This window comes from Mastacembelus armatus, chromosome 3 (genome assembly GCF_900324485.2).
Source record: "Mastacembelus armatus chromosome 3, fMasArm1.2, whole genome shotgun sequence".
Taxonomy (NCBI): domain Eukaryota; kingdom Metazoa; phylum Chordata; class Actinopteri; order Synbranchiformes; family Mastacembelidae; genus Mastacembelus; species Mastacembelus armatus.
Genome location: NC_046635.1, coordinates 15,918,217 through 15,933,918, shown reverse-complemented (window position 1 = coordinate 15,933,918; position 15,702 = coordinate 15,918,217). Strand labels below are relative to the sequence as shown.

The 15,702-nt window shown below is 41.5% G+C and overlaps 1 protein-coding gene across 2 annotated transcripts in view; it reads left to right on the top strand.

Moving 5' to 3' along the window:
• The window catches only part of tspan15 (tetraspanin 15), a 64,449-nt gene that overhangs the window by 16,991 nt on the left and 31,756 nt on the right, over nucleotides 1-15,702 (top strand). For both annotated transcript variants that reach the window (XM_026294042.1, XM_026294043.1), the window contains exons 2-4: nucleotides 4,063-4,248; nucleotides 5,053-5,127; nucleotides 6,108-6,203. In XM_026294042.1, the coding sequence (XP_026149827.1) occupies nucleotides 4,063-4,248; nucleotides 5,053-5,127; nucleotides 6,108-6,203 (357 nt within the window). The remainder of the gene's footprint in view (nucleotides 1-4,062; nucleotides 4,249-5,052; nucleotides 5,128-6,107; nucleotides 6,204-15,702) is intronic.

Genomic DNA, 15,702 nt, shown 5'->3' with positions numbered 1-15,702 from the left:
CCTCTCCCGTACACACCAATGTAAAATTCAGAAATTTCCTAAAAAAACCATAAAACTTAAACTGCGATTGAAGAAAAACCGTAATAGATATCAAAAAGCTGTATACAAGACTTATAGATTAATGCCTTCTGACCCGTTTAAAGGTCGAATGGTGTTTCTAGCTGAAAGTATGCTGACACAGTTGAGGCTCAAAGGGGACAAAGTTGAAAGGGGATTTTAACGTTCTCTCCATTCATTCCTATGGGAAAAAATTCCGACAAAACCTGGAATATTTCGGAAATTATGAAAGATATCGCTGAGAAAAGTAGAAGCACCCATCTCCTCATCGAGCTGCACGCGACGGTGTTTGAATGACGTTTCTACGTCGAACGGTGTAGGACTAGATAGCGACCGAAAAACGGCGGAATAAAAATAATAAAGAGAAAAAACGAAGAACATATCTTGGGATTGCTGCTTTGCACAGCAATCCCAACAATAAAGAGAAAAAACGAAGAACATATCTTGGGATTGCTGCTTTGCACAGCAATCCCAACAACTAGACGATGCAATTTCTGAAGAAATTGCGTTGGGATTGCTGATCGCCGCGAAAAGCTCGAGGCAGACCGCGTCGCCGAAGCACGTTTTGAATCGACCGATTGCGATAATCGAGAAATACCGACTGTAGTGAGGGTGCTTTTATTTTGAGAAAATGCTATAAACAGGCTTTATTTTGAAAGGACAAAGTGCTGCAGGAGACTCTTGGGACCTTGTACAAGAATCTGGACTTTATTTTCAATATTCCTTACTATTTACAAAAATGTAATAACTTACTATAAATAACTGTAGACTTTTATTGTGAAAGTCTCACCATGTCAGAAACCATGGCTGACAAAGAAAATGGCCTAATTTGGTACCTGAATCTGTATGCCAATAGGTAACGTCCGTTTTAATGTTGAGTTGCTGTTTCAGGGCTTTTTTATTGAGAAAATGCTATTTCGGGGCTTTTATTTTGAAAGGACAAAGTGCTGCAGGAGACTCTTGGGACCTTGTACAAGAATCTGAACTTTATTTTGAATATTCCTTACAATTTACAAAATTGTAATATCTTACTATAAATAAATGTAGACTTTTATTGTGAAAGTCTCACCATGTCAGAAACCATGGCTGACATGGAAAATGGCCTCACTTGGTACCTGAAGCTGTATGCCAATAGGTAACGTCCATTTTAATATTGAGTTGCTGTTTCAGGGCTTTTCTATTGAGAAAATGCTTTTTCTGGGCTTTTATTTTGAAAGGACAAGGTGCTGCAGGAGACTCTTGGGACCTTGTACAAGAATCTGGACTTTATTTTGAATATTCCTTACTATTTACAAAAATGTAATAACTTATTATAAATAACTGTAGACTTTTATTGTGAAAGTCTCACCATGTCAGAAACCATGGCTGACATGGAAAATGGCCTCACTTGGTACCTGAAGCTGTATGCCAATAGGTAACTTCCATTTTAATATTGAGTTGCTGTTTCAGGGCTTTTCTATTGAGAAAATGCTTTTTCGGGGCTTTTATTTTGAAAGGACAAAGTGCTGCAGGAGACTCTTGGCGACCTTGTTCAAGAATCTAGGCTTTAATTTGAATATTCCTTACTATTTACAAAAATGTAATAACTTACTATAAATAACTGTAGACTTTTATTGTGAAAGTCTCACCATGTCAGAAACCATGGCTGACATGGAAAATGGCCTTACTTGGTACCTGAAGCTGTATGCCAATAGGTAACGTCCATTTTAATATTGAGTTGCTGTTTCAGGGATATTCTGTTGAGAAAATGCTATTTCGGGGCTTTTATTTTGAAAGGACAAGGTGCTGGAGGAGACTCTTGGGACCTTGTACAAGAACCTAAACTTTATTTTGAATATTCCTTATAATTTACAAAAATGTAATATCTACGTATTAATGACTAGACTTGTATTGTATACTTGAGCTGTTGCTATGGTGACCTAAACGCAGAGGGGGGGGGGGGGGGTGGTACTCATTGGTCACCAAGTGTAACAGCAGTGGACATTTGGCAGCCTGTCATTCTTAATTACCAACCACAGACAGCTGATATGCTGCTATTGCCTTGTATGCTGTTGCTATGGTGACCTATGCCCAGAGTGGGGGTGAGGGTGGGGGGTGGTACTGAGTGGTCACCAAGTGTAACAGCAGTGGACATTTGGCAGCCAGTCATTCTTAATTACCAACCACAGACAGCTGATATGCTGCTATTGCCTTGTATGCTGTTGCTATGGTGACCTATGCCCAGAGTGGGGGTGAGGGTGAGGGTGGGGAGGGTGGGGAGGGTGGTACAGAGTGGTCACCATGTGAAACAGCAGTGGACATTTGGCAGCCAGTCATTCTTAATTACCAAACATAGACAGCTGCTATGCTGCTATTGCGCAATGAGCTGCTTTGTGTTGAGTAGTTGCTATGGTGATCAAAGGCCAGAGTGAGAGGGGGAGTGACAGCACTTTACACACGCTGAGTGGAGAAACTGAGAAAACTTCACCTTACAAAATGGAGGATTACAGAAAAACTATAAGTGCTATCAATATAAGTCTTTCACTAACAGTGCCAGGAGGCTTCAACAAAGAGACCGATCCACTTTTTGTGAAGATATTCCAAAAAATGAAGGATTGGTGGCGAGTTAGAAACAGCCTTCATTTGTGTTTCTCTCCAAAAATTGTAGAGATCTTTAGAATGGGAGTGAATGAGAGATTGAGCAGTCACTCTCTGTCTGTTAGGCCACCTTGTGGAAAAACCGTAGGTCCTATAAAAATATGAACAGCATTGCCTGAAAGAAGACAAAAATCTCTACTACTTTTGAGAAAATGGTGTATGAAGAGTCAAAATTGTGGCCGTGACGGCGAGTTAGAGAGAAAAATTTTCCCTAAACTTAACAGCTTCTCCCACTCTAGCGATGACATCACGCACTCTAGCTCTCTCCCATACACACCAATGTAAAATTCAGAAATTTCCTAAAAAAACCATAAAACTTAAACTGCGATTGAAGAAAAACCGTAATAGATATCAAAAAGCTGTATACAAGACTTAGAGATTAATGCCTTCTGACCCGTTTAAAGGTCGAATGGTGTTTCTAGCTGAAAGTATGCTGACACAGTTAAAGCTGAAAGAGGACAAAGTTGAAAGGGGATTTTAACGTACTCTCCATTCATTCCTATGAGAAAAAATTCCGACAAAACCTGGAATATTTCGGAAATTATGAAAGATATCGCTGAGAAAAGTAGAAGCACCCATCTCCTCATCGAGCTGCACGCGACGGTGTTTGAATGACGTTTCTACGTCGAACGGTGTAGGACTAGATAGCGACCGAAAAACGGCGGAATAAAAATAATAATAAAGAGAAAAAACGAAGAACATATCTTGGGATTGCTGCTTTGCACAGCAATCCCAACAATAAAGAGAAAAAACGAAGAACATATCTTGGGATTGCTGCTTTGCACAGCAATCCCAACAATCAGAGGACGAACTTCAGTAAGATTATACAGAAGTTTTACTTGCAAGGAGTAACAGTCATACAGCACCTTGGTACAGCATGAGAGTCACTGGCAGTTAGCCAGGCAGCACATCCTTTTAATACTATGATACAAACAAAGTCGTGATAAAAGAAGAAAGAGGAGGCAGTTTCCCACAAGACTGCAAGACATCTGGGTTTCGATATTAAGTGTCTTATCAGTGAATGAAGGTTAGAACAGACAGACCTTAGAGAGAGAAAAATAACAGGCCCTATTCAACAGTGGATTAGGTCACTTGAGGGTAAACATTTTTAATTTCTCTAACACTATCATAGTTACGAGTGAGTTATGTCATGTAGTCTCCTATACACGAGTTGTCATGTGACATTTAAATAACTGCATCTCAGTAAGGAAACAACACCATTGTCTGGGTCTGGCATACCAAGGTCTGGTATGCCTCATCTTGTCTTCAAAATAAGTTCTGCTTTTGTACAGTGTTTGGTTTATTATAATGCTCAAGCTTATAATTATCCCATGCTGATTAATGACTATTTCTCTTTTGTGGATCTAGCTAATAGGGGGAAGTATCCTTTTCATTGGTATCTATGCTGAGGTGGAGAGACAACACTACAAGACACTGGAAGGAGTCTTTTTGGCACCTGCTATAATCCTGATCCTTTTGGGAATTATCATTTTTATTGTTTCATTCATTGGTGTCTTGGCTTCCCTGAGGGATAATCTAACTCTTCTGAAAGTGGTGAGTGCTGTTGCTGTCTCCCATAGCTTAGAGCCAAGCCATTTATATTTTTTTAACCAGCAAAGTAGCTGCTAGTCTGCTGCATTTACTACTTAAGTTATTTATTATTGTTTTTTATTATTTGACATTTTCCCTTAGGTTTATGTTCTTTTTTTTTTTTTTTAACAAAGCAGCATTGTTTATAAACTAGCATGCTAATATTTCATTTATACAAATAAATCACTGTAAAACTGTCTAATAAGGGGTTAGTTTGCATTAGTCTGGTTTGTTAGATGTTGCCTCACAATAAAGCAGTGGCGGCTGGTGAAAAATGTTTTAGGTGGGGCTGTGCCAAATGTAGAACTACAGGGCAATAACATAACTCATGGTCTTGGAAATGTTCAGCAGTTATTTAATGTCAACATTAAAATGTTTGGCCATTACACAAAGGCAAAATATACATATCAATAATATAAATACTTTTGTTTTTTTTGTTTTTTTTTTACCACAAATACTGATTCATATTTAATATATTCCACATTTTTTCCACAAATTTTTCTCATACTTATATTTGAATTAATAATATTCACTCTTTTTAATTATTTTTATTTAACAAATAAAAGCATTTTTAAAAAGGTTTCACGGCGTGCAGGGAGTGGGGTGGCGCCCTAGCACCCTCTATTGGCCAGCCGCAACTGCTATAAAGCAATATATCTTAATGTTGTTAGATGGTAAAATTAATAATGTTATGTTATAATGTTAGAAATAATACTACTGTTGTTTGTTTGTGTAATGGTATTCTCTCTATTGTCTGTTTGGTCCCAGTTTATGTACACCTTGTCAGTGTGTCTGATCCTGGAGCTGCTGGGAGGAATCTTGGCACTAGCATTCCACAACCAGGTGAGCTGTCCTATGTGTCAATAAATAACTCGTTTGAAGCTCTCCCACATCAGGAAGTGATAGTGTTAACAGGAAGTTAAACCTAGTCATCAGGGTTACTGATGTCACTGGTCATTGGAAACATCAAGACATTTTTGCCATGCTCTGTGATAGAGGATCTGTTTTAAATATTGTACAGTAAAGCAGTTCACAGTATGTGGAGCTGTCAACAGGCACTTGTTTTATATTGGTGAACCTTTAGCAGATTTCCAAGTTTAAAATAAAAAACACCTGTAAATATTACAAGAAACAAATCCATGATGTCTGCCCCACAGGCCCAGAGCATGGATGGTTTTGGCATGTAGAGGCAGAAATCCTATCAGATTCTGTCTGTCAAAATGGGAGTTCCTCATTAGAATAACTCCAAATCTACACATCCCTTTATAGTTTAAACATGGTCTCGTTTCTCCTGTAGATTCACTGTAAAGACCCAAAATAGAGAAAAGAGGAAGAAAAAAAAATGAAATAAAATCTTGGTTCCCTCAATCTCTGTTTAGATTTAATTGTGATTGAGCATCAACTGGCCTAAATGAATAAAAAAGCCGAAACCTTTGTTGTCCCCTGATATAAATAAAAGTAATGCACAAGAGTGGAGTGGAGTAAAATAAATGGACTAAATGAAAACATTAAAAGAAAAGGTCTTTGCAAGTATACTTTGAATGTCAAATATTTATACTCATGCTGTATGTAGGCAGAAACATTAACATAATGTGACCCTGCTGCACCAGATTGTGACTGACAGATGTGAGCTGTCACATTTTAATATTCCAGGTCATTGGATCAGTCACCTAGACCAATTAGAGCATTTCCTTTCCAGAGCTGCCTGCCTGGCACATTAATGGCAGTGCAGTTGTCCAAAAAAAAAAAAAAAAAAAAAAACATGACACTCCCCACTCACATTAACACGCCCAAACTGTTTTCCTTTTTTCCCCCCCTTATAGACAGTGGAATTACTGAACAAGAACATCCGAAAAGGCATAGTGAACTATTATGATGATCTGGACTTCAAAAATATCATGGACTATGTTCAGAAGAAGGTAAGGTTGTAAGCCTGGTCCATTACAAGAAGTTATGTCCAAAAATAATTTTGTAGAGTGACAGACTTTACAGGCACAATCCCATGATGTGTAGTTTGCCACAACCATCTAACTCTACTAGACTGTTTCTTAATATAGGCAATGGGATCCTACAAGAATACAATATTTTCTCTAAAAGTTGAAACAATTGTGATTATTTTATGAAAAGAGATTTCTGTATTTGTGTTTTTGTCTCAAGTCAGTGGTTTGTGAGAGAACTGGGATCAGTTGGAAAGAGGGAATGACAAATCTTTCAACCAACCAACATAATTTAAAATGTGATGGTTGTGGGCTTGTTGTCAGTTTTAGTCAGATTTAATGAAAGCATGTTGACCCAGTCCTTGAGTTTTTCGTATTAAACTACTATTTTTAATGATTACAGTGTATCAGATGACAATATAAAGTATATGTTACCCGCAGTTACAGTTGCAAAAAAAAGTAATGACACTGTTTGTAGTTTCCTGGTTTTCTGCATAACATGGTCATCAAATGCAATCACCATTGCAATGTGTCACCAAAGACACAAATCAACAAATGCATATTTCTAAGCTCATATTTCTACAGTCATGATCTTTCATGTCTATAATTCAACAAACTCAAACATACGGAGGGATAGGGGTACATATAATAACAACACCTGTGGGAGGAAACCAGAGTACCCGGAGTAAACCCACGCAAGCATGGGGAGAACATGCAATCTCCACACAGAAAGGCCGGGTTGCGAACCCAGGACCTTCTTGCTGTGAGACAACCGTGCTGCCCTGTTACAAAGTCAGTGTTTTGAATTGTGTGTGTTAAGTGATTATCTGCTTACCTGTGTGTGTTAATGGTGCTGGTCAAATGTCCATATGCACACCTCTCTTTGTCCAGTGTCCTCAATTTTGTGTCAGATGTGTCAGTAGTGGGACTCCTTTTGTTCATTTAGAGCAGAGGTCACTAACAGGCGGACCGCGGTCCGGGTGCGGACCCAGATGCCGCCCCATACGGACCCGGACGTACAGCCAAAACAGAAGATTGTGATTTAAAACCTAACGGGGTGCTTCTATTTCCACCGGCGCAGCTTTTTTAGACTTTACAGTAGTGGAAACGCACAGACCAATTGCATGCGAGTTGAGCCATCCCACGTGACACCACTCAGCCAATCAAGTCTGTGCATCCCAGGCGGTAAACATTACGACTCTACAGTGTAAACAGCGCTAGAGGCAAGTTACACATGAAAACAGTGTTGCCAACTTAGCGACTTTGTCGAGTATTCAGACCCCTCTAGCGACACTTTTTTTTTAAAGCGACTAGCGACATATCAGGCGACTTTTTCTGGTGTTACTGGAGACTTTTGGAGACTCTGATGTGTCTGTACTGCACCATTCTTACACTTCTCAATTTGCCCAGTAAGACGGCAAATCAGCTGCAGCCGCGAGCCCCTCCCCCGTCCCAAAGCCTTCACAGGCGGCCCAGTCCTCTCGCAGCAGTCCCTCCCTCCCAGCTGCAGTCACAGCAGGAAGTGTTCACGCCTCCGCGTCCCGACTGCAAATGAATCACGTGTGCGATCATGTATGTGTGTGATCTGTACTGATGCATGGCATAATAAAAAAATAAAATAAAAAGGGTAAAATGTTCTTTGTCTAAAATAAATCACTGCATTTGACTCAAACAGCCTCAGTCATTTACAGCAAGGCAAATGTATTTAGTTCTGAGAACTTATTAACTGCAGGCCGTCATGCTACATTATATGGCACAGTACAAATATTTTATTTGAGTGTCCCTTATTCTGTCCCTTATTTCTTATAAAGAATCACAATTGTCTCTTACTTTCCATTTCTGAAGTTGGCAAAAGCGTCCATCACGATTACAGCATGTGCCATGGACATTATGCAAATTACGCGTTGACGTCATTCAGCGACTTCTAGCGACTTTTAGGACAGTCAATAGCTACTTTCCTTACTGACGAGTTGGCAACACTGCATGAAAAGACAGTACAAAGAAAAAGAAAGAGAGCGATACATGTAGAAAACAAAGGGAGAGAAACTGTAAAGTGAGACGGAGAAAGAGCGAGAACTTAGTTAATGAGAGAACATTATACATATCTACAGCCATACATATATGTTCAGTTGTATGTTACATGACAATAAATATTGTCAGAAAGTTTTTGAATTGTACTGAATTCATTTGATTTGACAGTCAGGTATTGATTACATGCAGATGTTGATAAAACTACTAGGCTACTTAAATATATATCACACTAACCAGTTAGACATTATGATCTTCCGGACCTTTGCTTCAAGAAATTTTCTCTAACTGGACCTCTTTAAATTTTAGTTGAATATCCCTGATTTAGAGTATTGTCCTCTGGTGGTAGAGGCCTAGCAGATTTCGTTGGAGAGTTCTGCATTGATTAGAATTTTCACAATCTTTTCACAATTTTTACAATCTTTTCTTCATTTTCTATTGAGTCACATTTTGCAGGGTTACGTTCCTTTACACAGGATTTATTTTTGTATATAGACTTAATAGAATTCTTTTGTAGTGTATCCTGACCTCTGCCTCTGAGTTTTTGGCCAAGTCCACTCACGGAAAAAGTAATTTTTCCCTCTGTACCATTACAACTGGTGGCAGTGGTGGGATGGCCACTACAGGGCAATGTTGAGTTTTTGCAAATTTTTGGTCTGTTTTTGGATTTTTTTATGTATTATCTTCAGCTGTCTCCTTGGACTTTCTTTTGTTTTGATGTCATGGGGTCAAAGAAAGCCCAGCCTCTGTAGCAGCAAGAAGGAGGTGTGGGAGGAGAAGATGAGGACAATGTTGAGCCAGAATTGGCCACTTTGGCTGAAGATGTCTCTCTTCAGGAGCTTTGAGACATGTTTCGCATTCACCTGGCATGGCAGCAAGCACGAGATGCTCATGTGGAGCAAGAGACAGCATGCCGAATCGGTGGAAAGTCTCCCAATACCAATTCAGCCTCCTGCAGCGTGAGATGGATGTAAGGACCACACCAGAACCTGCTGCGTGGGTTGAGCCTGCTCTAATCAGTGTTCTGGATGTTCCTGTCAGGTGACCTTCAGCCATGAGCAGCCATCTTGTGTCACCAACAGAACTGCCCCAGCCTAGTAGTCAAAGCAATGTCTGAACGAAACTGATGACATTGAACATTATCTTGTAACATTAGAGAGGATAGCTGTGGCGTGTCAGTGGCCTACAACTGACTGGGTAGTTTGGTTAGTGCCCCTCCTGATGGGTAAGGCTAGAGCTGCATATGTCAGTATGGGCCAAGAAGATGCAGTTAATTATGAGAACAGTTCCACCGCATGGTTTCTCCCAATCACCAAGTGTGGATAAAGGAGTGTAAATCCTGTTCAGCGGCAAAGGCTGCTTCCTTGGCAGATGTCTTTGTGGCAGCTTGATGCAAAACCCAGCCCTGGACCTATACTCAATGGAGAGGGGGCAAAAACACAAACAGACCATGCTGCCAACCCCTGCCACCAAAGAAGAGCAGCATGGAGGGTAAGTCTGTGGGTAATAGGGGTGGTCTGTCCAAACAGAGCCCCGCTTTGAAGTCTAGTGTCTCTAGGGTCCCTGTTTGTTTCCAGTGTGGACAGGAAGGACACATAAAGCCAAAATGCCGCAACAATCCTGTCAACCAAACTGAAATCTGGGCAGTACCTACGACTAGGTCTGCTAATAGGTTTGTAGCTCTCTGCTATTGCACTGTAGGCCTGAATGAGCGAGAGGTGAAAGCACTTGTTGACACAGTGAGCATGCAGTCTTTGGTTTCCACTAAGTTAGTCCCAATGCATCTTAGAAATCACTCAGTGATGACTAACCTAAGGTGTGTACATCGGGAGGAAAGGCAATATCACACATCTAGGGTGGATTTACTGGTTATGGGGCAGATGTACCTATTGGAGGATGGATGCATTGTTTGTCATTGCCAGTCATATTGGGTCAGGATTTTACCATTTTAGTTGATCTAGTAGCTGCCAACAGTGAGTGTAACATGGTTGTGACACAAGCTATGGCAGTGAGAAGTGTGGAAGTGGTGCCACTCTCTGCCTTGCCTTTTTATAATGCAGACATTGGGACTCAGCCAGGAAGGATCAGGAAATCTAATAGGCAGAGGAGGCAAGATAAATTCCAGTTCGGGGTGGCTTGTAGCCCAGATGAGTGTTGCACAGAGCAGTTGGAGGCATCACTAACGGTCCCTCAAAATATTGGAGTCATACAGCAGCAGGATCTTGATCATCAGGCTCAGGGGAAGACCAGCTTAGCTGCGTGGGTAGCGGGGAACCAGGCTGTGGGTTCACTCAGAGAAATGGGGTGGTGTAAAAAGGGGGGTGTTTAGACACAAGGATGGCAGTCCCTTAGAAGGTTAGAGGAGTCATTCTTGAGTTAAGCCATTTTATTCCCTGGGCAGGCCATTTAGGCCGGAAAAGAACCATTGCCTGTTCAGCTGCCAATTCTGTTTTCGAACATGGCCAAAAATGTGGCAGAGTTCTGTCCAGTGTCTCAGAGAACCGCTACTAGAAATCGCCCTAAAGTTCCCTGAGAGCCACTTCCAGTAGTGGAAACACCCTTTGAGCAGTTGGGGATGGATGTGGTAGGCCCCCTTGAGCATAGTAAAGCAGGGGATTGTTTTATGTTGGTCATCACAGACTACGCCATGAGGTACCCTGAGGTTTTTGCATTAAAGGCAGTAAAAGCCAGGACCATCCCTACCAGTCTTATCCAGCTATTCTCAAGAGTAGGCTTCCCTGAAGTCATAATAACAGACCAAGGGTCCAACTTTATGTCTAAACTCCTCAAGCAGGCCTACTGCTTGCTAGGGATTAAGGGCATATGGACTACACCTTATCACCCACAGACAGAGGGCCTGGCTGTGAGGTTTAACCAGACCCTCAAACAGATGTTGAACAAGTTTTTGAGTGAGTCTGGTACTGACTGGGATTGCTGGCTCCCCTATCTGTTGTTTGCATACTGTGATGTCCCATAAGCTTCGACTGGCTTCTCTCCATTTGAGCTACCGTATGGCCGCGAAGTGCGGGGACACTTGGCACTGCTGAAAGACACCTGGATGGAAGGTGAGGAAGTTCCACAGTCCCAGAACATTCTCTCATATGTCCTGGAGTAAAGGAAGAGGTCTAAGAGCATGACACAACTTGCCCAACAGAACCTTGAACACGCACAGCAGCGCCAGAAGGCCCATTATAGCCTGAAAGCCAGAACCAAACTTTTAAGGTTGCAGACAAGGTACTGGTCTTGGTGCCTAGTGACACCAGCAAACTACAAGCAAAGTGGCAGGGCCCTTTTGAACTTACTCAGAAGCTTGGGTCTACCACTTATAAGGTTGTCAAGCCAGGGAAGAAGAATTCCAGACAGGTACTGCACATAAATCTTTTTGAAGGAGTGGCAGGGCTGACTGCTGAGGTGTCCATGATCCGGCATGTGCAGGATAAAGCAGAGTTGGATGAGCAGTACCTACTGTCGCCATCAGAGGGTGCCCTTGACCTCAGCCATCTTCTCTTTGCCTTGTTTCAAGAGAAGCCAGGTTGTACCAGGCTGGCACAGCACCATATCAATCTGTGTGAAGGAACAGTTCGCCATTGCATGAGTTACCACATCCCTCAGCGCCTGCTTCCAGCGCTGTAGGAGGAATAACCAGATGTTGACCATGGGCATCAGTGAGCCATCTCAGTGTAGCCCGGTTGTATTGGTGCCAAAGAAAGATCGCAGTCTACAATTCTGTGCCGGTATTTGAATTCTGTCTCAAATTGTGATTCATATACTACACTGAGAGTCAATGACATTATTGACTGTCTGGGTTCTGCAAAGATAACTACTTCGGATCTTGCCAAAGGATACTGGCAGGTTCCCCTCAGTGATGCTGCCAGGGAGCTAACAGCTTTCCGGACCCCCCTAGGTTCTCTTCCACTGTGATGCCGTTTGGGTTGCATGGAACCCCAGCAAATTTTCAGAGACTGATGGACCAGGTACTTGTTGGTACCAGTGGCTAGGCTGCATCATATACAGTGCCATCATGGGAGGAGCATCTCTAGCATTTGGAGGATGTGTTGCACTGGATTCAGGCTGCTGGTTTCACCATCAATCCAGCAAAGTGTGTTGTTGGTAAGAGAGAGACAGTATCTGGGGTATGTGACAGGTGGAGGGGTTATCAAGCCACAAGTAGAGAAGTTGAAAGCTATCCAGAATTGGCCCTTGTCCCGGACTAAGACTCAGGTGCCATCCTTTTTGGGCATGGCTGGGTGGTATAAGAGGTTTGTGCCACATTTCTCCCTTAGAGAAGGAGGCAGAGAAGGCCTTCATGGACATAAAAAATTCATTATGCAAGGAGCCACTCTTGTATTGCCCCAACTTTGAAGAACAGTTTGTGCTACAGACTGATGCCTCTAATACCGGGATAGGGCTGGTGCTTCTCCAGGGTGTCAACGGCACTCGGTGGCATACATCAGTCAGAAACTGTATCCTAGGGAGGTCTGATATTCCACTTTGAGAATGAGTGCCTGAAATGGGCCCTCGATGCATTCAGGTACTATCTCTTGATAGTTGTTCATGGAAACTGACCAGTGGCCACTGTAATGGATGGATTGCATGCGGGACAAAAATGCATGGATTATCTGCTGGTACCTGTCTATTCAGCCCTACCACTTTTCCAGCCACCGTGCTCCTGGGCAGAGTAATGCCACTGCCGACTTTCTCTCCCACGTTCCAATGTGAGACTAGAGGTGGGTGTGTGTGTGACGGTCGAGGTGCAACCGCACATATTTGATGCCCTGTTAGTACAAATGTGCTGTTTGTTTGAACTTTTATGCTCACATCCACACAAACATATCATAAATAACGATTCTAGATATGCTTATGTTGTGCTTTAAACATTGAGAAAATTTTGCATGGAGATTTGTTTCAATCACACCCTTGATCTTGTTCTGACCTATGGCATCGAAATTGAACATCTAATAGTTTTTTCCCCAAATCCTGTTTTGTCAGATCATTCTTTAATAACTTTTGAATTTAAAATGATGGATCATGCAGCGTTTGGAAGAAAATTCCACTACAGCAGATGTTTATCCGACAACGCTGTTAATAAATTTAAGAAAATGATTCCATCTTTATTTACGTCTATGCCAAGTATAAACATAGTGGAGGGCAGCTGCTTCAATCCCACTCCCTACCAAATTGGTCATGTTGACAGCGCTGTAACCTCACTGCGTGAAATGCTTGATTCTGTAGCCCCTCTGAAAAAGAAGTTAGTGAATCAGAGAAGACTAGCCCCATGGTATAATTTACATATTCGTACCTTAAAGCAGGCATCACGAAGGCTGGAAAGGAAGTGGCGTTCCACAAACTTAGAGGAAATTTTTCTAGCCTGGAAAAGTCTACTAAAGTCTACTTATATGTCTACTAACATATAAAAAAGCTCTCCGTAAAGCCAGAACTGCATACTATTCATCAATAATAGAGGAAAATAAGAACAATCCCAGGTTTCTTTTCAGCACTGTAGCCAGGCTGACAAAAAGTCACAGCTCTGTTGAGCCCAGTGTTCCCTTAGCTCTCAGCAGTGATGAATTTATGAGTTTCTTTACAAATAAAATCACAACTATTAGAGATAAAATTCAGCAGATGCTTCCTATACCTGCAATAAATGAATCTTCTACTACAGTAGCTCTTGAATCATCTGTAGGACCTCAGTTATGTTTAGACTGCTTCTCTCCCATAGATCTCTCTGAATTTACATCAGTAGTTGCTTCATCGAAATCATCAACATGTCTCTTAGACCCCATCCCGACTAGACTGCTTAAAGACACCCTGCCATTAATCAACTCATCTTTATTGGACTTGGTAAATTTATCTCTAGTATCAGGCTACGTACCACAGGCCTTTAAGACTGCAGTAATCAAACCTTTACTCAAAAAGCCTAGTTTTGATCCAGGAGTCTTGGCTAATTATAGACCAATATCCAACCTGCCATTTATTTCTAAAATCCTAGAAAAAGCTGTTGCTAAGCAGCTATCAGACCACTTACACAGGAATGAACTATTTGAAGATTTTCAATCAGGATTTAGAGCACATCATAGTACAGAAACAGCACTGTTAAAATTCACCAACCATCTTCTCTTAGCCTCAGATAATGGACTTGTTTCTATACTTGTCCTCCTAGACCTTAGTGCTGCATTCGACACCATTGACCACAACATCTTATTACACAGACTGGAGCATGTGATTGGTATCAGAGGAACAGCGTTAAAATGGTTCCAATCCTATTTATTGGACAGATTCCAGTTTGTTCATGTCCATGATGAACCTTCCACACGAACAAAAGTTAGTTATGGAGTTCCACAAGGCTCCGTGCTAGGACCGATTCTGTTCACCCTGTACATGCTTCCTTTAGGATATGTCATTAGGAAGCACTCTATTAATTACCACTGCTATGCAGATGACACTCAGTTATATCTATCTATTAAACCTGTTAACACAAACCAGTTAACCAGACTTCAAGCTTGTCTAACTGACATCAAGGCCTGGATGACCAGTAACTTTTTACTTTTAAACTCGGAGAAAACAGAAGTCATTATATTTGGGCCAAAAAATCTCAGAAATAACTTTTCTCAAATTATAGCTACTCTAGATGGCATAACCCTGGCCTCTAGCACTACTGTGAAAAACCTTGGAGTTATTTTTGACCAGGACATGTCCTTTAACTCACACATAAAACAAATCTCTAGAACTGCATTCTTTCACCTGCGCAACATTTCCAAAATTAGGAACATCCTGTCTCAAAATGATGCAGAAAAACTAGTCCATGCATTTGTTACCTCAAGGCTAGATTACTGTAACTCATTACTATCTGGATGTCCCAGTATCTCCATAAAAAGCCTCCAATTAATCCAGAATGCCGCAGCCAGAGTCCTGACAGGAACTAGCAAGAGAGATCATATTTCTCCTATATTGGCTTCTCTTCATTGGCTCCCTGTAAAATATAGAATAGAATTTAAAATCCTTCTTCTCACATACAAATCCCTTCATAATCAAGCTCCTTCAATTCAATTCAATTCAATTTTATTTGTATAGCGCCAAATCACAATACAAATCATCTCAAGGCACTTTACAAAAACTAAAACTAAAAACCCAACAATTCCCTTATGAGCAAGCACTTGGCGACAGTGGAGAGGAAAAAACTCCCTTTAACGGAAGAAAAAAAACCTCCAGCAGAACCGGGCTCAGTTTGGGCGGCCATCTGCCTCGACCGGTTGGGGTGAGTGGATAGAGCAGAGAGAAAAGAACAGCAACAATAAACAACAAATAGACACTGCAAGTTGGTGGGGCCAGTAACTGCACATCAGCGATAAACAGCTCCAGGACCAGGGACACCTGCAGAAGGTACAGAGAGAGAGAACAGAGAGAGAGAGGGAGGGAGAGGGAGGGAGAGAGCACAAACTAGGGGAGAGAGAGA